We start from the raw sequence: 20199 nt of genomic DNA, 5'->3' as shown, positions 1-20199 counted from the left end.
AGGACTGGTGTCTTCGGAGGGCATTGCTCTACCCAAGAGCTGTTGTAACACGCTGGGGGTGACCCTGCTGCTTTGCACCTCGGGCACGGCAACAGCTTCTACCTGCTCTAGAGAGGTTGAGCAGTTGCATGTGTCGGTCTGGGAGGCAACGGGGGGACTTAACGTGAGGTGCCTTTGCTGCAGCCTGTGCCAACTGTGGTAACATCTGTACCGTGGCAGTGAGTCATCTTTGAAGCTGTGGAAGCTTCAGAGGAACCCGTATGCGAGTACATGGTACCTTTTTAGCATCGGCTGTTCCTAATAAAATAGACTTCTTCTGGTACGAAAGAGACAAACCGTAATTGTCTCCAGCATATTCAGAGCAACAATTCTGCTATAGACAACTTTTTTGTAAAACTTCCATTATCAGCTTATGTTTAAATAAGAAAAAAAAAACAAAAAACTAGAAAGCCCTTAATAAACTACTTCATAGCTAAGACCTCTGCTAGAAATGCTAATTTTGTAGCAACTGCTTTAGCAGTCAGAAAAGCATTGTACCTTATATAGTATCCCTTACACAGAGGCCAGCCAGAAACCATGCAAGCAATGCAGAACTGGGTCTTGCTCTTCTAATCTTTGGTTCAGATTATACGTACTGATTTCAAGATAGGCTTCTGCACCCCGATTTCATGTGGGAACAGCTCTGGAAGGCACATCAAAGCAATTGCTTTTGCACCTCAGCTTAGAATTGGAAGAGAGAAAGTCTAAGTGTATTTGCATACACAGCGGTTAACTATCTATCAAAGCAGCATTTCCTCTGAAAGCTTGATAGCAAAGTTCCCATCCCAGAGTTGCAAAAGTTGTAAACAGTTGGCTATTTTATCATTTTTATGATCGAAGAGTCACCTTCTGTCATAGAGATGGATAGATGTAAATGAGCGGTTGTGGTAGCTTCAGAGTGCCCTAATTTAAATATAATAAAATTTCCCTTTACTGACTAATTTACATGCCTGTATGTGAGAGAGATATTCTAGAGCCCTAGCGAGAGGCAGCATGAAATGTTTTGTTCTGGCTACAAAGCATGTGCCTGGCTGGCTGTTGCACTCTGGTAGCTACAACTATACAGGGCCGTGACGTGCACGCACAGACTTTCCTATTCCTAGAGCAGGATACATATTTCATGTACTGTAATGGGGCTCTAAGCCAGTGGATAAATTCTCCATTATTCATAAACCCTCCTTATTCTGTTCAAGCACAACAAAAATTAAGTAACTACTTTTTTTTTTTTTTTTTTTTTTTTTTTTTTTTTAAGAGTACAGTGAAATTGTGTCTGATGCCTGCAAACTGCCAACGCTGAAGCATAAGAAGTAGTTTCATTCTTACAGGTCTGGACAGAAGCTCCAGGTTTGGCCATTAGCAATGTTGACCTCAGGCTATTTGCTGCCTTTGAGGCTTGATATCATCTTTTCTGTAAAAACTCGGAGAGGACTCGCTATTTGCTTTATCCGCTATGGGTTTTTCTGGGCAGCATCTGCCGCTTCCAGTGCACAGTGTTAAATCCTGCCCAGGCTCTTTGCTAACAGGGAAACTTGAACTTTTTTGGGGGCACTAGCCCCATCAGAAACTCAAGGGCTGCTCGGTAAGGAACCTTGGCGGCGCGCGTGGTTCCTCGCCGTCCGAGCCTCTTCCTCTCCCCGAAATCCTCCGGCGAGCGGCCGCCCGGGGTGAGTTTGTGCAAGCGCCGCCCGCGGGTCCCTCTCGTGAGCCGGCGAGGGGCTGACCGGCCGAGTGGCGGATGTTGGGGTTAGTGATTCAGATGATGACAGGAAACCAGAAACTGGCTAACGAGCCCCGAAGGAACCGGCTCCAGTGTCGGTGGCTGCAGCTGTGAGATGCAGGAGGAGATGGGACAGATGGGGGAGAGCGGCTGAGGCTGCGGGTAAGGTGGGAGACGGAGGGATGGGGAGAGAAAGGCGCCGGGGGGAGGCGTGGGGTTCGTGCGAAGGCTTTGGGGCAGGTGGGGTGTCCCACGGATTGCGGTGAGCTTGGAGATCCTAGGCTAGACCTCGGTGACCTTTTTAAAGAGGGTTCAAGGTCAGCCCTGCGAAACCCCTCTGAAAAGCAACATGCTGGATGTTACTCCTCGCTGCTGCTCATGGCCATCACCTGACGAGCTCCAAGGTATGAAAATTACCAAATATATCTTCTCAGCAGCACTTAGATGCTTCTGGACCAAAGATGAGAGTCTGTCCCATACAGTCTGGAGTGCCTGTTTTAAAATACTGTTCTTTACATCTCCCCACTCCATCTGCTGATGGCAGCGTGGCTTTTTTTAAATTACATTATCTCTGCATTCACATCTGCTAAAACATTCTGGAAGATCCAGGCTGAGCTGAGCTGCCCTCATCCCAAATCTATTCGGTCCTGCTTCTGGCTCCTGCCTGTAGCTTCTGAGACCGCTGTTCCCCCTGCCAAAGCCTAATCCTACGAAATATCTGACTCGAAGTACGCTTTCTGGGTTTTCCATGGGTTTCAGGGCTGACTGGCGTCATGTATATGAATGTATTTATTTTACTGCATGTAAGTGCTTGAAATTGCGGATCCTAGATGGAAAGAGCTTTGTCTTTGCACCAGTTTTCTTTTGTGATCAATGTTCGGTGTAATACGGGCCATGAGGTAGACACTTTAGCAAAACAGGATAATTATGGGATAATCTTGTGCGATATTGGCTCATTTTCATTGCTCTGGTCTACGTAGGAGTACTCAGTTACATACAAACAGGTTGCCCGTATCTGCACTTCCTAACGTGGTGTCTCCCCAGACTCCGCGGCGGCGAAGGATGCTGCGTGGCTTTGATGCTGTCTGAAACAGGGGAAGTTAAGGACAAATACAAGATATTTCTGTGAATTACCTTCTTATGCTGGCATACTTGTTGTGATTAGGATTTTGCGCTGTATTTTCCACCTGAGATTTTTAAAGCATTTTACAAAGTGATAATCTATGTGAAAGTTGATTTATCAATTCTAATTTTCCCTTTTGTCCTATGTTCTACTGAAATGCATCTACTGCTCCCCTGGCATAAAATAAAGCATGGTCTGCTTGAAAAGCTGTGCCAAACTAGACTTTATCTATGCTGTAGCAGTTTTCCTAGGAAAACTTACACTGGCATAAAGTCTGGTAGGAAATGGGATGTGCAGGTCTCTGGAAAGGAGCTTTTCTGGAGGCTCAATGCTGGTCATTGAAGCAGTTCTAACCGCAGGAGCTTCCTGAGTGTGAGACTTCAATTTCTAAATTGATGGGACTTTCTGCAGCAATCTGTGCAACATAGACAAACAGAGAGTAGTGTTTCTTTTCTTAGAAATGTTAGAGACATTGAGTCAAGCTGCATATTGCATCTGTTCAACAAGTCCATGTGCTAAATTTCACATGGCAAGGTTTTAAATAAACTCTCCACTTTATATTTCATGCCAGTGACTCATCCAATCAGTCTGAATTAGTCTTCATTTATTGCAAACTGGTGCAGGACACAAAATTTTCTGGAGGGGAGAGAAGGTGACTGTTTTATATTTGCCTTTTGGGCGTTTTTTTTACAAATCGGTTGAATACATGACATAAACCTGCAATTTCAGTCTTTATCTTGCAATGTGAACTTGGGAGGTGGGCTTGACGCCTGCAAAGGGCTAAAATGACTTCATCAGAAATGATCTTACAGAAAACCAGCCATTTTTGCTGATGCCACATCAACATGTTCCTCACTCTCCTGGTTTTTAGGCAAAAGATTTAAATACATTTTAAGTACTCTTAAAGGGTTTTTAAGTGAGCTTTTTGCCTCTTCTGCCGCTGTTGGGAAGTTCTTCCAGACTTTCCATCCCTTAGGAATTTTATTTCTAGCCTGTGCATATCCAGTTTATACCCACTCATTTTATAAGCCAGTGTTGTCTTATTTAAATTTAAACAGCTTTTCTCACCTTGGTGTTTCTCTCTCGGACAGATTGACAGTGAATGTCCATGTACTCTCGCTCTCCACTTTATAGACTTTAAAAGCAAGAGACCTTTCAGTCTTCCCTGATAAAACAACCTCTCCTTCCCTTGGCTGTTTATAGTGAGCCCTGTTACTGGGTTTAATCCTTAATTTAGGACTGGAAACCGTCTGCAGCCGCAGCTGGGCTGACAAGACCTAGCACGTACAGAGTGAATGATATTTTGCAAGTTCATTGATTATTCCCATTTAAAAAAAAAAAAAAAAAGGTTATTTCTTTGCTTGCTAAAAATATCTGAGGCCATGAAAAGAGCAGCCCCTGCTCAGGAAGGTGTGCTTCCCCCTCTCAGGAGAGGTACCATGCAGAGATCATGACTTTATCCAGCCTCCAGTGCATTGCTTTCCCTGGAATCGGTTATTTGGAGCAGCTGCTCCCGGGGGATTTCACGGGGCCATGGTGCTCGGGCAATGCTCGCTGCCGGCAGCACACGCTGTGGCCGCACCGGCTTCCTCGTGCAAGGAGAAACTTCTGCCAGCGCAAAAAGGGGAAAAAAAAAAAAAATGCAAAAGGAGAACAGAGAAGCGTATAAACAGAACAGGGTGTTTTGACACTGTCTGAATTTTGCTCCTGAAACTAGACGGGAACCTGTTTTCTCCCTGTGTTTGAGTTTAGCATCTTGAAAGCAAGGCTGGCCAGGAAGTCATTAACTCCATACGTCCTTCTGATATATCTGGACCTCATCAGAGATCTTAGTGGCTCGAGTCTATTTATTCTCCTCTCCTCTCTCCCCAAGGCGGAGAGCAGGGAAAGCACGTTCAGCCTTCCAAATATTTTATTTATATCCCACCAGCCGTGACTAAGTGCCTCCAGCCTTCTGCTTGTCATAAATCTGTTCATCACCTCCTTCCATCAGCTCCTTAGGAGAGTAGGTTTTGTACCAAAAGAAAGGATTTCCAAGGTGTCCAAAGAAAGGACACCCAAGTCCGGGTGTTTGGTGAAGACAAATAATAACCTCCGGGCCGGTGTTGTGCTTGTGACTCGGTGCCTTTGCTGGGGGGGATGCCGTGATGGGGGTGGGATGTGTGTTGCCCTGTTCAGCAGCCTCTGCAAATAACCACCTTTGGTGTTCCTGTCGAGTGAGGGGCTCGCAAGCAGCCTGGGTTTGCCACGTTGCTGCCCTGCTGCAGAAATAAAACCAGCTCTAGAAGAGAGATGGTGGCCTGCCCTGCAATGGTACAAACTAGGTCAGTGTTGTCAGGTGCCTTCAGCTCTGCCTTTTCTTTAAAAAAAAAAAAAAAAAAAAGGGGGGGGGGGGGGGGGTGTGGAACACCCCCCAAAGCCCCACAAACAAACCAGCAGTGTTATAGCCCTCTGTATAATGAATTTTGATCACCAGTATTGGGCCAACTTCCCTTAGCTGCCTCTTGCAGATGCTTTAGAGATGATCCGTAGCTCATGATTTCCAGGGGGGATGTTGAGCCAAGGAAAAATGATGTGAGAAACCACATGGTTCTGACCAGGCTCTGTCCCGATGTCCCGGCTGCAGCTGGGGGTGCTGGTCCTGCACCTCTGGGGTGGGTCCATGGGCGTCTGGGCATGTCGTTAATCTAAAACAACTCATCCCAGCTTCTTCAGCAAGTGCTGCAAGAAACTTTGCAGGGAAAGCCCCCCCCCCCCCCCCGCCAAGGGGTCTAGAAAGAGCAAAGCCATGATGGAGCGAGTGCTGGGAGCTGCCACATCCTTGTGAGCCCAGGCAGCCTCGAAGGGAGTAGAAATAAACCCAGTTTGCTCACAAGCAGAGAGGATGGTCTCAAAGCCAAGTCGTCATCCTGCTGGGTGTAGGGTTGCTTTTGGGCCGCGAGGTCATGTTTGGGCACTGCTGCGAGGATGCTGACACCAAACCCCCGGCAGCCCTTCCCGTCCTTCAGCAATCGCTCCCTCCTGGCACGGCCAGAGCAACGCTGTGCTCGAGGGGCCGTCTGGAGCAGAAATGGGGGACCGTGTCTTTCCTCTCCTTCCCCTGCCCCACAATCACTTACACCGTGCCCTGGTAATTAGGATGCTGGTGTAGGACTGGGACTCCAATGCCAAACCGGACCGCAAACCTCCCGCCGGCATCCTCGAGCGACTGGCACGGGCAGGAGGATGCTTGCTCAGCACCGAGAGGCTCGGCTACTGTGAGGAGACCTTGGGGTTTTCTCCCGTGTAAACGGGGTGTCGGAGTGGCTTGCAGTTTGGGCAGAGAAGTGTGATTTATTGTGCTTTACACGAGTGGAGGCAGAAGGTATTCAGCAGGGCAGAATCAAGCTGCTGGTTTCTATCATCTGTTATTGATATTAGTTTAATTGTTTTTCATTATTTTAATTACTAATTATTTTTGTATGTACATGTTCCCCCCCCCCATCCACAGTGGCTATACCAATACAATACAGGCTTGAATTGTAATAAGGGATATTCAGGTTAGGTGGTAGGAAGGCTACTTACCAGGCAGAGCAACGACGTTCTGGTCTTTGGCAAGCCGAAGCTTCTCTATCCCTAGGGGCCAAAGAAGAAGTTTATTAAAAACAAAAATAAATTAAAATAATCGCTAAGTAAAGAAACTCTGGCCCCGGGGAACAGGAATGGGCTAAACGATCTGTCCCAGACCCAGCAGGCTGTTTTCTGTGATATTTATAGGATATGTTTTAAAGGAAGAAATTGAAGCCAAATCATGCTGATTATTACAAAATGTTAGCTGCTGTTTGTGGAAGAGCCTGTCATGGAAAGGAGGGGAAGAGTCAGTGTCTGAGCCAGCAAAACGCAGGAAAAAGTGTGGGGAATTTAACATTTAAAGTAACTCTGCGCTGCAGGGAAATAGCCGGAGTGCATCATACGGAGGTCTTGGCAGCTTTGAATATTTCCAAGCGCCTCCCTTTCTGTCTTCCTTTCTTGCTATTAAAAAATAGCGTCTGCTGATAACGTTTGACGATGGAAACGTGGGTTGTGGGAGTGGGGATGAGTAAATCCAAATGGGTTTTTCCTCTTTGTGCTGATGACCTGAGGGGAACCCCATGAACCTCTTCTCTTTCCCTACAGTGAAACAGGGGTTCGGCTCCGGGGTGTGCTCGGGTCTCACTGGAGCGGAAAGCGTGTGGGCAGCCCCTCAGACCAGAGCAGCATGGGGAAAAGCCGTCGCCTCTGCCGCCCCGTAATACAACCCTGAAGTCTCTTCTGCATCCTCAGCAGACGCCCGGCTCTTTGGGGGTGTGAAGGCCGATAGCACGTGGCTCTTGGCAGGGAGGGGGGGTGACAGCTTTCCGAGCGGCGGCCGCGCAGCCCCGCGTACCCCCGATGCTGACGGGGTTCCTTTCGCCGCTCTGTTTCAGGCTGGATGCGGCCGGGCCATGGCGCAGCTGGAGCTGCTGTGGGTGGCTGCCGCGCTGATGCTGCTCGGGGCCACCGTCAGCCTCTGCCTCAAGTGCCAGCTCTCCGGTAAGGTCCTGCCCGCGGCCACGGGCTGGGCTGGGGGGGGGTCGTGGTGGGCAGACCCTTTCCTCTTAGGATGTCCCCTCCGGGCGGGTTTGGTCCTGCTCGGCCGTGTGCCAGCTCGAGGAGCTTTGCCCTCGCGGGGATGCTCCCAGCAGCTTGAGCTGGGAAGGGTCTCTGCCGGTGGCCAGAGAGCAGCTGGGGGGGGAAAGACCCCTTGACCCTGCGGCACCCCTTCCCGGGACGGTGCAACACCGTGGGCTGCAGACCCCTCTCCACGGTCACCGTGGTAGGTGGCTTTGGGACAAATTCTGCAGAGGCTCTGGGGCAGGCAGGCAGGAGGAGGGCAGGCACGGAAGGAGAGCCTGGGGGATAAATTCATATGTACATTAAATACAAAGAGGGTGGGGCAAGCGCGCACCCAGTGGGGGTTCGAGCCCAACTCTGAGCACTGGGTGCGTTTTATTGGGGGAGAGAGGCTGCAGTTTGGGGTTTTGGGGACAGGAATGGCTGGCTGGCTTGCTTTGCGGTGTCAGAGACAAATACTACAATTTAAACATGGTTTAAAAAAAATTAATCAAAACTCTAACCCAACTGCTGCTCGCTGCCTCCCCTGTCCTCCTGCGCTCCCAGTTGAAGAAGTTTTGTGAACGTGTTCTATTGGTCTTTCTGATCTTTAACTCCCAAATCATCCTTTTCTGAGAGCTTTTTTTCCCCTTGTCTTCCAGCCACGAAGCGAGAGAAGCAGCCGAGTGAGCGGAGGAGCCAGTAAGTTGCCTTTCACAATCGCGCTTCTCCCCCAAACAGCTCACCCGGGGTGAGACCCTGGCCAGATCCAGACCCATTTCATGCCTCACAGCTGAAATCTGCGTTTATATAAAATAAAAGAATCCCAGAATGGGGCGTGCAGGGCGCCGTGCCCCAACCCAGGGTGCTGCTGAAGGGGTAATGCCTTCACAAAGAATAATCCAAATTTAAACTGAAGCTCTGACCGTGATACCTGTGAGTCATTAACCAGTTGGGAAAAGATTTGGGAGAATTGGAAGGGCAAGTCCTTACCCTGTCCTGTTGTGCCCCGAGATGAGGTAGAGAGGTTGGTAACTTCATAAACAAGACCCTGCCCTTAGCTTGTGCTGGTGGGACCCTCTGCCAGAGCAACCACTGACCTGCACCATAAACAGCGAAGGAAATGCAATTGTACACACACACCCACACACCCCCTTATTTCCTTCAGCAACAGACAAACCACAGCTAAATGATATAAAAAAAAAAAAAAAAAAACAACAAAAACCAAAACCTGGCTTGTAACCTTTGATATAGGAGCAAACGTGGTGCAAAGGGACTCTGCAAAGGCCTCTGTGGGGTTGGGGTGTTTGTTTCTGCCCCGCTTGCCCAAGACTGGGGTAAGGCTTCGGTGTGGTCCATCGCAGACTGATGGAAAGGCCAGCACAGGCTCCGTCCCCCGCAGGCTCATACTGAATCGTCCCGACTTCTTGAGATTTATACCTGGATTAGGTGGTTTGACTTCCAGCTCGTGGTATTGTGTGCTCTTTTTAGAGATCTCTTGGGTTAGTTTGGGCTTTTTGCAAGCAAAGTGGTTAAACTCTATACATTTGCAGACTTTGCAATGAGGTCCTCTGACACCTCGTCTCCCCGCCAGCCCTGTGCCGTGAATACCGGCTTGGGCTGGGAGGGTGACCTGAATGAAAGCAGGGAGAAGGGACACTTTCAGGGTCCCAAAATCAGAGTTAAGTGCCTGTATGCACCTGCTGTAGAAAAGCCATTGAATCCTCTTGTGCTCTGACGAGCAGTTCTCCTGTTAAATAAAAGGTAAAGAGGTTACTGGGCACATATGTTATTTTTTTCAGGTTGATGTTAAGGGATGTTGGAAGGGGCAGGGACAGCAGCAGAGGTGAAGCAGTGGGGTTTGAAGCCATTTCATGGGTGAACACCCAGGTTTTTGTGGGTGAAAATGCTCTTCTGGCCTTAACTGGTGCATAAAGTGTCAGAGTAGGAATTACTCTAAATGATGTTTTCCTCATCCCTGGGTCCTTCCCTTAGCCGATGTTGGCTGCTCTGCCAATGCACCATAAGCACATCTTGACTTTAAAGGGTCAAAGAGGAGTCCGGGAAACTGCTCCCAGCTCATACGGGTCCTGTGTGACGCACCGAGCGACGCGCCTCAGCACTTCGCCAAGCCCAGCGTGGGGGCTGTGCTCTCTTCCCTCTGCTCACCAAACAGGGAGGTCTCTTGCATCTGTTTTTCTTATCATAGACCCCCAAATTCAGCTGAAGTTGTACCTCTCTTTTTTCCAGGCTCGAAAGCCAGCAGAGTTTTGAGGTGATTCGATCCCATTCCAGTGAGTATGGATGTTGCACGGGGCTCCTGCGTCGTGGGGCGGGGATCCTGCACGCACAAAATGGGGGGACATTAAAAATAAAAGGGTCACCTTGAAGTCAGGTGTTAAAATGATATGAGACCAAGATTGTCAAAGCCACCTTAGATGCTTCTAGGGATGCGAATTCTGAGCTCTAGGAAAAAATCTCCTTGCGCATTGGAAATAAATCACTAAAACAATGTCACTGAAATGCAACGCCTTATTAACTTGGGCTCTGTGAAACCCTGTGAAAAAGACAGTGTGGGTGAACCTGAATCGATAGGAGTGACTCATTTATCATCACCCCCTTACTGCTTCCTGTGGCAGGTTGGGTTAGGCTCTGACCTTTTGATTTTTATCCTGAAGCAAGCTGCTAACAGGGTCTGTATTAAATGTCACCATCTGCAGATGGGCTCTGCGGGGCTGCTCCTTTCCCTGGGACCTTGCTGGGCCTGAGCCCCATAGCCCCACTACGAGCCTTTGCTTCAGCCCAGCCCGACCAAAGCTCACGACCTCCCGATGCATCTCGTGGTGTGAAGGGAGGGGTGCTGAGCGTGGGAAAGGCCCCCGAATCAAGTGGGTTTGGGGGAGAATAGGCAATAAGGCAGCAGCTGGGATTGTAGCTTCCTCCGGTGTGTGTTTGCTAGCTCTGTGGTCTGCACAGACACCATCTTTTCCTCTATTTGTTTCCCGTTTTGGCCATTTATGAACTTTCAAGGAATGATTTGGAAGCTATTTTGGTACGCATTAGAAATATGCTTGCCAGTACCAGGGAATCCTCTCTGGTGGATGCTCTGTGCTCTTTGAAGTACCTGCTGCTGCCATAATAATTAACACCCCTTTTTTTTTTTCTTGGTGCTAGCTACAACCCAAAGGCTGGAACACATTAAGGGACCTGAAAACTTATCAATAGCAAGGTAGGTAAAAAACCCAAACAAAATCTAGCTGTGGAGCCAAGGTTGGATGAAGTTCACCCAACATATGTGAATGTTCAGGACTTGGGATTGGATTGTGGACCCTATAGATGTGGCTTGGCCTATACTTAGAATCATAGAATAGTTTGGGTTGGAAGGGACCTATAAAGGTCATCTAGTCCAACTCCCACTGCAATGAGTAGGGACATCTTCAACTAGATCAGGTTGCTTAATTTATTGAGGGTCAATATTGGGTTTAGATGACTTCTAGGTTTTCTTCAGTCTGACTGCATTCTACTGGCAACCGTTTAAATCAAACCCAAGGAAATAAGCTGTTGCTGTACATAATAGGTATTCGAAATCATGAAAAAGAAATGGCCATTCTTTGCTTATAAGCAGTCTGACAGGAGAAATGCCCTTCTCCCCATCACCAAAACCCCCAAGAACTACACAGCCGTAATAACTCTGCTGCAATATTCAGGCATAGTCATTCCCATCTTGGGATTTGACCCCAAACTCTTCATCTCCCATTGCTTGGTGTGTGTCCTGTTATAACCTTGCAGGGAGGTTTCACGGATGGTCCATCTGGCTTAGTCGTTGCTGTGGTTTGTAACCCCTGGTACGGTTTGCTCAGACCTGGGATTTTAGCTCCCTTTTCTCTCTTTCAGGAAAACCACCGAGGTGCTCGGTGCCTCCCGCCACGCTGGATACGGTGAGCATCTCCCCCGGGACAGGCACTGGTTCAATGCTCTCCCCATTCACGCAGCCACGGGAGAAGCACCACAAAATTCATAAATGGGGATGCTGCAAATCTTGGCTTGTTTGTGTAGGTGCCAGCTGGGAGCTCTCACCGGTTTTGGAAAGACAGAGCCTCCGAGAGGCTGGTTACTTGCTGCTGGACCCTGGGCAGAGGACAGGGGGTTATCCTGGAAACAAGCTGGGCGATGATAAAATTAATTCCTATTATTAGCACCTACCCATGATGCTGCACAGCAATGCTTAATAAGATCTAGCCTGGGTCTGAGTTCAAAATCCAGTGCTTTTCCTGCTCTGGCTGACCAGTCCTGGTTAGAGCCACAGGGCCAGATTATTTAAAATATCCCACCTGGCTGTCCCAACACCTCTGCCCTGGGATGTCCAACCTTGCAGCCGCTTTCCCCGGCCCCGAGCAAAGAGCTGAGCAGGGGCAGAGCTGCTGATGCCAAAATGCTCGGTGCCTCCGTCATCGAACTGCTCCCATCGCTCAGCCTGAGCCCGAGTGTAACGTGCCCCTCTGCTTTTCCCCAGGGAGCAGGACCGAGTCCAGGTATCAGAATTTCCTGACAGGTAAGTGCTGCAGCCACATGCCCGGGGGTTTGGGGAGGGAAGGCTGCCGAGGTGATGAGAGGCGACCAGGGATAAGAGCCGGTGGGGAGCGCACAGGCAGTCGGCACTGCAGCTGGCAGAGCTCTGGCTTGGTTAATTTAGTGATTGCTTTATAAGATGTGTGCTGAGCTGATTAATGCTCAGAGCGGAGGGGGCCGGGATGCTCACGAGCCCTCCGCTCCCTCCTGGGGCGGCGTGAGCTGGTGCTCGCCCTGAGAGGATTATCGGTGCATGGGGCTGTGCTCTCCTTTCCCAAACCGGGGAGGATATTCCTGATCTCCCTGCCAGCTGGCATGGCAGGATCTGTCCATGAAAAGTGGTGAGCCCCGTGTTTTTTCAGGGCCTGGGGTGGATCGGGGCTGCCTCCCCTTGCTCCAGCCTCCCGGCTCTGCTTGTGGACAGGCTTTGGGGCCGTGCCGGGGGCTTTCTGGCTGCTGGGGACATCTGCTATAGCTGTGCTCGGGGAATTTGTCCGGCTCTGCTTTGAGATGGCAGTTTGAGTTTATGCAACGGTATGGCGTGCTGACGGCAAACCCTTTGTGCTTGCAGAGGACTGCCTGCGAGGGGACGCTGCCTACGTGTAAGTAGCTGGTTGCTGCCCACTGGCGTGATCGAATGGAGCCATACTGGTCCCAGTGTGGTCCTGGCTCTCTTGTCGCTCAGGCTGGGAAGCCCCCGGGCTGCCTGGGGCAGGAGGAGCTCACGGCGGCTGCTCTTGTTGCAGGGAGCCCATCTTTCTGGATTACTACAACTGTGCCGGGTTCTTCACACCACCCAACGGTAAGGTTTCCACAGGAGCGAGATGTGTTTCTTCTCCAGCCGCCAGCCCGGCTGTCCCGTGGCTCCAGGGAGCTCGCAAGACTTTTCTTGCCTAGGTCTGTGCGTTATTGCCGTATGGCCTGAAGCAAGCGTGGGTCCAGGAGACGTGGGTTTGTTAAGGGGTGTAGCAGAGCCGTGGGGTGTGAGGGACGCCCAAGCCCCGATCAGTCCCTCCATTGGCTGGACAGCCCGAACACATCCATGGCTCTGATTGCACAAAACACTTTGTTCTTACTCCGTTTCATCTCTGGGCAGCGGCAAATTACCCATCACTGCAAGAGCGTACAGGGTAATGAGGCCATTCCCCTGTTCTTAGCTCAGTCTGGTTTGCATGAGCATATATTGCAGCCCCACAGGGTCCTGCCCAGATGCATAGGAATGGGCATGCCCTCCTCCAGAAGCTTTTTGCCAAAGGGACACCTTCAAGTACTTTGTGCACTTGGTTTAGGAAGCTAGTGAATGAAGGTGGGATGAAACGCACCGCTCCATTCAAATGCATCTTTTCAAGGCACATATTGCATCTGTGAAACGTTTTCACTTCCCTGGGTACTCAGCACTTCTCTGCACTGACTCAGACATCAATCTATTTTTATCTAAAATGAATTTCAAAACACAAATCCTATTTTTTGTTTAAAGAGACTTGGGGGGAGAAAAAAAAAAGACTTAAAAAAAAGAGAGAAAAAACACCTTGTTTACAAAAAAAAATTTACCTTTAAAAAAAAGAGGGGAAAAAAAAAGGGAGAAAGAGAAACCTGAATGTATTAACATAAATGTTTTTGTATCCCTTATTAGTTTTAATGCTTTTTCTGTGGCTGAGGACTACCTAGAGGTAGTGTCAGTGTGTAGCTCTTGCGGAACTGCTCCAAGTGCCTCGCTTGGCTAATGCCTTCCTCTCCTGCCCAGCAGGGTTTTGGGCAGCAGAGCCCTCGCCCATGCGGGGACTGCCTGTCCTGGCTGAGATCAGTCAACCTGCTGAGCTCTGTGCTTGTCCCCTTCAAAGAGGCTTTGGAGAAGCATTGGAGGGTTGTAGGGTGGGCAGTAGCGGTGCTTACACTGTCTGCAAACTTTTCAAGCTTAGGTGCCATGACCACACAAACTGTTGGGTGTCAGTGGTGGTGTCAGCGTCAGTGGATGCAGGTTTTGAGGTTAGCAATATAGGGACTCACGTGGTTCAGCTGTTTATGGGCCAACCCAGAGAGCTGAAATAACCAGCAACAGAACAAAGAGCTTGGGGGTTTTAAATTCTTTCAAGCAGATTTTGGTTCTCGATGCTATTAGATTTTACATGCTTGGACTGGGGGCCAGTTCCTTCCCCAAAACTGAGAATAAGCCCAAGAAGACACTGGAGTCGCAAGCTTAACACTTGCCAGGAAGGAAAAACCTCTCCCGACTGCTACCCTGGGCTGGGAGCCTGGTGATTCGCTCCTTGACAGAGCCAGCCCTCCCCCTGTTCACCTTAGGGACTGCTCTAGGGTTAGTAATTATGCTGATTGGTTTTTATTCCTATCCGTAAGAAAAGCCACGGTGCCTCAGGACCAGCTTTGGCAGCTCGCCCTCGGGTGGCTCGTGCCATGGCCGGTGCCGTGGCCGGAGAGGCTCCACGGGCGCTCCGTGGCATTGGTGATGATGCTCCCACGGGGCAGCGATCACCCGGTTCAGCTGCGCTGGGGATGCCCCGTCCCTGGGTCAGCACAGGCTGTCACAAAGACTGATGGTTTTTTAGCTAATGTGCATTTTGTTGTGGGAAACGGCCCTCTCCTGCAGGTGCTGAGGGATCTTCCCAGGTCAGCTACGCTTCCTTAAATCCTTTGTCCCCCCTCTTTCTTCTCTCCGCCAGAGAAAGAGGAGGATTCCCATTCCTATCAAAACGTCATCATTGAGGTGTCTCACAGCTCCGATCTGGGTAGGTGTGTTGCTGTTGTGGTTCATGCGTGTTGCACAAAGGTATCTGGAAGTGCAGAGAGGGACGGTGACCTGCTCAGCCGAAGGAAAAACCCCTCATTCACAGGCTTGGCTCTTCTTATTAGCTCCATGCCGGCGGAGCTGGGGTACAGGGGCTGCTGCACGCGCAGAGCAGACCTGGAGCATTTCCCCTTTCTGCAGGAAAATGCACGTGGTGATACCTTCCCGGCCGAGAGCTCACCTCCAAGCTGGTCCCTTTGACTTGGAGGTTTCTGCAGCAGTTCAGGAGCTTTGGGGTCCGCATTGCTTCTCAATGTTTTTAGTGTTGCTATAGCCAAGGTTGATCATGGTTCTAGCCCCCAGCTCAGGTTTCTCGCCACTTCCAGCCCAAGAAGGCTGCAGCCAGTGAGCCGCTGGAGGATGATGTTGGACCACAATGTCTGCTTAAAGGCTTCCAGCTTCTGTCCTGGGATGTTGCAATCAAAATAGGAAGTCGGTTTGGTTTCCTTCAGCGAATTATCACAACGCTTTCTGCATTGCTAAAGCCTGCCCTGCTCCTGCCTGGCTTTGTGTGGAGCGATTAGAGGAGGCAGGAGCAGCAGGGACCAGTCTGATCCCTGTCCGTGCCTGCAGCTATCCAGGCGCGTGGTCAGGGCTGGAAAAGTGATGAGGCAGCATCAGCAGACCTGCGGCAGGATGGCAGCACCCCAGCTGGAAACTCAGCCACGTGCATGGGGCGGTCGGGGTGCGGCGGTAGGAGGGGGGTTTCACAAAGGTCCATTTTTAGTCTATTTGCTGTTCAGCATCATCCTGTCCAAACTCTTTTTAGTCACAGATGACGCTGTAGACTATGAGAACAGTGCAGCAATACACATATGGAAACTCCAGGAAGCAGAAGGTATGTTCTCAGCAATTGTTTACTATTTAGGGATGGGGCTCACAGGCAGGGTGCCTGTTGCACTAGACCAGTATAGACCACGCTCAGGGCAATGCAGCCATCGCCTCTGTCTTGAGTTATTTTTTCCCCAGCCATCCGTGATAAACATCTAAGGCAATGTGCAAATTGCTACATGCACTTGTAATTGAATGCTGCTGTGATGGGACCCGGTGTTCCCAGTACTCAAAAGGCCACCATGTAGGTGGCTGTGCCTAAACCCTGGCCACGGGGTGCCACAGAAGGATGTCACTCTTTTCATGTCTTATATCCTTCTACGTTTTGAAGTTGCCCTGGTGCAAGCCCTGCAATCCCTTTTGACAAAGAAATGTGCAGCATGCGCATCCGGTGGGACAGCCCCCGACTCTCCTGCAGTAATCGGGGGTGCATATTTCTTAAGCTTTAAACAGCAGTTTAATCTAATGTGCGGCTTCCTGTGAAGCGTAGGGGGTAGCCTGGCCTGGGAGATAGTGGTGAATGTATACACATATGTTTAAGAGCTTTCTGATATGTATTTAAGAGCTTTCTGTCTCTGGTGTGGAAGCTGCCTAAGCAAACTGATTCTTGTTATCCTGTTTGCGCACCCTCAAGATTAAATCTAAGTCCATCTCTCTTGGCTCTGAAAAGCTGTCCATGCTTGCTGCTTGCAGAGTGTTTGCAGATTTGCTGGGACCATTTTGAAGCCCCTTCAAGGAGACCTTGACACTGTGATCTGAGGTTTCTTAGCCCAGGCACAAAAACATGTTGGTACTGAAGGCTAAATATTGGCAGGACGCACAGAGTGTCTATGGTGTGATGTGTTTTTTAGATCAAGCTGCTTACTAATCAGTGCTTCCCATCCTTGCCCACAGCTCTGCAGACAGAAAGCCCGGATGATGAGCCAGACTATGTCAACACAGCCCCTGCCCCTCTGTCAAAGCAGAGGTAAAAAGAGAGCAAATGGTTGATGTATTTATTTAGGGGTGGGAGGATTGTGCTCATGCGAAAGAGAGCTCGGCTGGAGCTTTGCTTCTTGCCGGCAGGGCCAGCCATTGCCCAGCAGCCCACGCGGGCAGCGCAGGGAGCAGGAGCAGCCTGCCCCATGCCATGCCATGTCTCTGGCTGGTACCAAGCTGACTAATGCAGGCCATGGAGATAAATTTGTCAAAGTCCGTGTCCCAGCACCGCCCTCCTCCAACAGGAACTTAAAACTGTTTCAGAGCAGCTTCGGGCGGCACTGCTACGTCCTGCAGACGGGAACCCCCAAAACTCCTCTGGTCTGTGCAGCTCGGAGGCTGAGCAGCGTAAAGGATTCCCTGGGCTCAGATGAGCCCTGCCTGCTGTGCTACAACCCCATATCCTGCCCCGTTATCAGCAGCAACCTGATGCTGATGATAAAGAATTACACAAGGCAGTTAAAGTAAAAACCATCTGCGGACAGCTGCAGGAAGATTGCATGACACTGAATGAGTGGGTGATATAACAGTGTCAGTAAATGCATGGTAATGTATGGAAGAAAAAAGCAGCCTCAGATATACCAAACACAGGGACAGGTTCTGCATTAGCTGTTGCGGCTCAAAATGGGCTCTCGGAGGCTTAGCGGAGAGCTTGCAGCAAATGCCACCTGAGTTCTTGGCAGACAAGCATATGTGGATTGCTGGGAAAGGGAAAGAGGAAAATGAACCACTGCTGTGCTAACGTATAGATCTGTGGTGTCTCTACATGCTGGTTAGAGCGTGTAGTGCTGGTCACCCCACTCCAGACTGGACTAGGACTACAGCTGGGAGAGGGACTGGGACCAGTATTGCACTCCTTGCCAGGATTTTACTCTCTGAGCACCTGCAGAGACCCAGCGAGGTTGTCCTTATGCCACATGCTGGCAGCTCCAGTTACAGGCTTTCATATTCCCCAGACTGTGGGCACCAGCAGTGGGCAGCCTCCAAAATCAGATCTTTCTGAAGCCGTGCAAAGTATTTAAGATTTGTCCCCACCATGTAAAGCACAGTCACCCTATTGTCCACGTTACAGCGTTTGCTTTGAACTTCAGCAGCCCATCCCGGCAGCGTTAGCTCTGACAAAGACTGTGTTGGAGGGGAAGCTGCACCAAAGGCAGGTTGTGCTTTTTGGTCAAGGATTCAGCATGTGTCACCCGTGGCATGCAAGTCCCTTCCCAACACCATGTGCATGTGGTCTGGCTGGTAGCAAATACAGCTCAGCCTGCCCGGACGCCTCTTCCCCTGCCCACAGTCACCCACTGCTCCCCACGGTCCAACACCGTGGGAGCACCGGCCCAAGGAATCTGCTGCAGCAGTACCTCGCTGCCAGGCATCCCTCTTTGCTTGAGCAAACCAAGTGAATATCATAAAAATGGACGGTTTCACATGGGGTTGCAGAGAAACTTGCTTTTTTGCAGAGAAACTTCTTTGTTTTGGAAGGTATTTATATAGGAATAGCCAGGCATTGTGTTGGCTAAGCATCTGGAGGGAGGAAGCCAGATTATCCATGAAAAAATGAAAAGTGCTATAATGGTAATTTTTATAAGCAAATCTGCATTTATTCCTCTTCCACAGAGAAATTTCAAGGAGGGGATTAAATTTCTGTGTTAGTCACAGCGTGGCCCTGCTTTTTGCTCGGGTAGTGGCTCCATGGCACCGGCCACACCAGACTGCTCTGTTTGTAACGGGGAGAATGCCCACCTCGTTCAGAGCTGAGGAGAGGAAGAATCAGGACTGATAGATGCCCAAAACATTTAGCAAAGCTGCTGTAATGACCGCACCTGACTTGGTGGAGAGCACTGATCAAAGCAGCGCAGGGGCTACCATAAATCTGCCTCCCAAAGTGATAAATGAAGCTGGGAAGGTAGAAGAGGGAGGAATAGCTGTCCTGCAAAGCACTGGTGATAACAGGTTTTCTGGGAAAACCTCCAGCTGTAAGCCCTAGCAAAATGCTATTGTGGCTGTATGTGTAAATAGCTTCTGGCAGCTCTGCGAGTAAACTAAGATTGTCAATGCACTTTTTGCTATTACAATGATGCCTCTTTTATAGCCTTTGCTAGCAGAGTAATGCTATAAAAGCCCCATGTCCAACCAACAAATGCCAGCACAAGTTCTCCACCAAGGGTGGGTGAATTAAAAAATGGGATCCTGGCACCTCTGTGCCCTCTGCTCTCCTCACGGATCATCATCAGGGAGCACAGCTGGGGCTTCTGCTTAGACGTGGACATTTTGTAGTGTACCTCGCTACTTGTCCCTGGAAAGAAAATGTAAGCAGAGTTAAGAAGTTGAAAGCAGGGATTAAAAGTCAGTGGACTCACTATTTTTCCCTCTCTTCTTTCAAGTATTCTGCACAAAGTCTGAAGAAGTCCTTTGGTGAGCTGTAAGAGCACACCCAGCAAGCACGCGCACAGGGAGAGGGGGGACTTCAATCCCTCAGTGAAATCTCTTCTCCAAATTGCGCCCAAGATCACATAGAAGGGGTGCCGCTGAAAGGAAGAAATGCTCTGCTTTAAGTCCCGTGAAGTCCAACTGTAAACCTGCAGCTGGAGAAAGCACTCTGCCCGGCAGTGACCACAGGCAAGCCAAGAGATCGTTATCCCACCTCATTTTCCTGCACATCTACTTGAGGGAGGATGGCCAGTCCGTGCAGTGTTTTCTCCTGTCAGGCATGAAATGAATCATTAAATTGCTGAGCAGTAATGCAGCCAGCTACTTTATTTGTCAGGGTGACTCATGCACGATGGTATTAAGACACAGGGATTATGTTCTGATTTAGTTCCTATGCTCTCCTACAGAAGTGGTTTCCTACAAGAGAGGAACTGGCAAGGCAAGAGGTTGCTTTTACAACAGCAGTGGTTCTCTGGAATTAAATGAGATACCAACCTGTTCACAAAAGCTAAAAAGGATTAAATTCCACCTTATCCACAGCTTGTAATTCACAGTGTTTCTCTATGGCAGTTTTCCTTGTGTTTCGGTATCTCTGTTATAATGATAGAAAGACCCTGCAACAACTGGGAAGGTCCGATCCACAGCTGTCAGCCTCGGAAACTGCACCAGTCGTTCAGTAGTGCTGTAGGGAACAGCAGCCCTGAAACGTAACCCTTGTCTCTTGAGCCCTGATGCACGGGTTTGGCACCATTGTACCACTTATTTATTAAAATTTAAATGCATCTAAAGAAAATGCGGTGGTTTATTACAGTTTGCTATGATGCAGATGTTGTCTGCGTGGTTGGATGAGACAGATTGGGCTGGGAGCACGTGAGATGACACACAATGGTGTGTGAGATCTGATGGGGAGAAAACATAGCTCCTTAAAGCCTTCTTCCTCAAAATCGGTTCAGAAAACTGCTTCAAGAAGGGATGGAGCCCCACACTGAGATCTCCAGGACTGGTAAGAGTGAGGAGAGAAATGGAGCTAAGGGCAAGGGAGCCCTAAAGCGGGAGAAGGGGATGTCAGGTGCTTCCTGCTGCAAATGACTTGGCTGTATG

General features: G+C 49.6%; 1 protein-coding gene across 3 annotated transcripts; it reads left to right on the top strand.

Annotated features, from left to right (window-relative positions):
* The first annotated feature begins 1428 nt into the window (after window positions 1-1428).
* On the top strand, window positions 1429-19919 carry LAT2 (linker for activation of T cells family member 2). 3 transcript variants are annotated; one of them, XM_041126942.1, is made up of 13 exons: window positions 1429-1703; window positions 7325-7430; window positions 8153-8192; window positions 9741-9784; window positions 10665-10719; window positions 11385-11428; window positions 12004-12042; window positions 12631-12661; window positions 12806-12861; window positions 14738-14803; window positions 15632-15700; window positions 16588-16660; window positions 19053-19919. In XM_041126942.1, exons 2-13 carry the CDS (start codon window positions 7343-7345, stop codon window positions 19069-19071), a joined length of 624 nt encoding a protein of 207 aa, XP_040982876.1. In that variant the 5' UTR covers window positions 1429-1703; window positions 7325-7342; the 3' UTR covers window positions 19072-19919. The 3 variants fall into 3 exon arrangements, with proteins under 3 accessions (XP_040982876.1, XP_029885050.1, XP_040982875.1); XM_030029190.2 differs by lacking the exon at window positions 1429-1703 and adding an exon at window positions 1743-1918; XM_041126941.1 differs by lacking the exon at window positions 1429-1703 and having other exon boundaries at window positions 6764-7430.
* The last annotated feature ends 280 nt before the right edge of the window (window positions 19920-20199 follow it).

Source organism: Aquila chrysaetos, chromosome 10 (genome assembly GCF_900496995.4).
Source record: "Aquila chrysaetos chrysaetos chromosome 10, bAquChr1.4, whole genome shotgun sequence".
Lineage (NCBI taxonomy): Eukaryota > Metazoa > Chordata > Aves > Accipitriformes > Accipitridae > Aquila > Aquila chrysaetos.
This window is presented reverse-complemented; position numbering and strand designations above follow the sequence as displayed.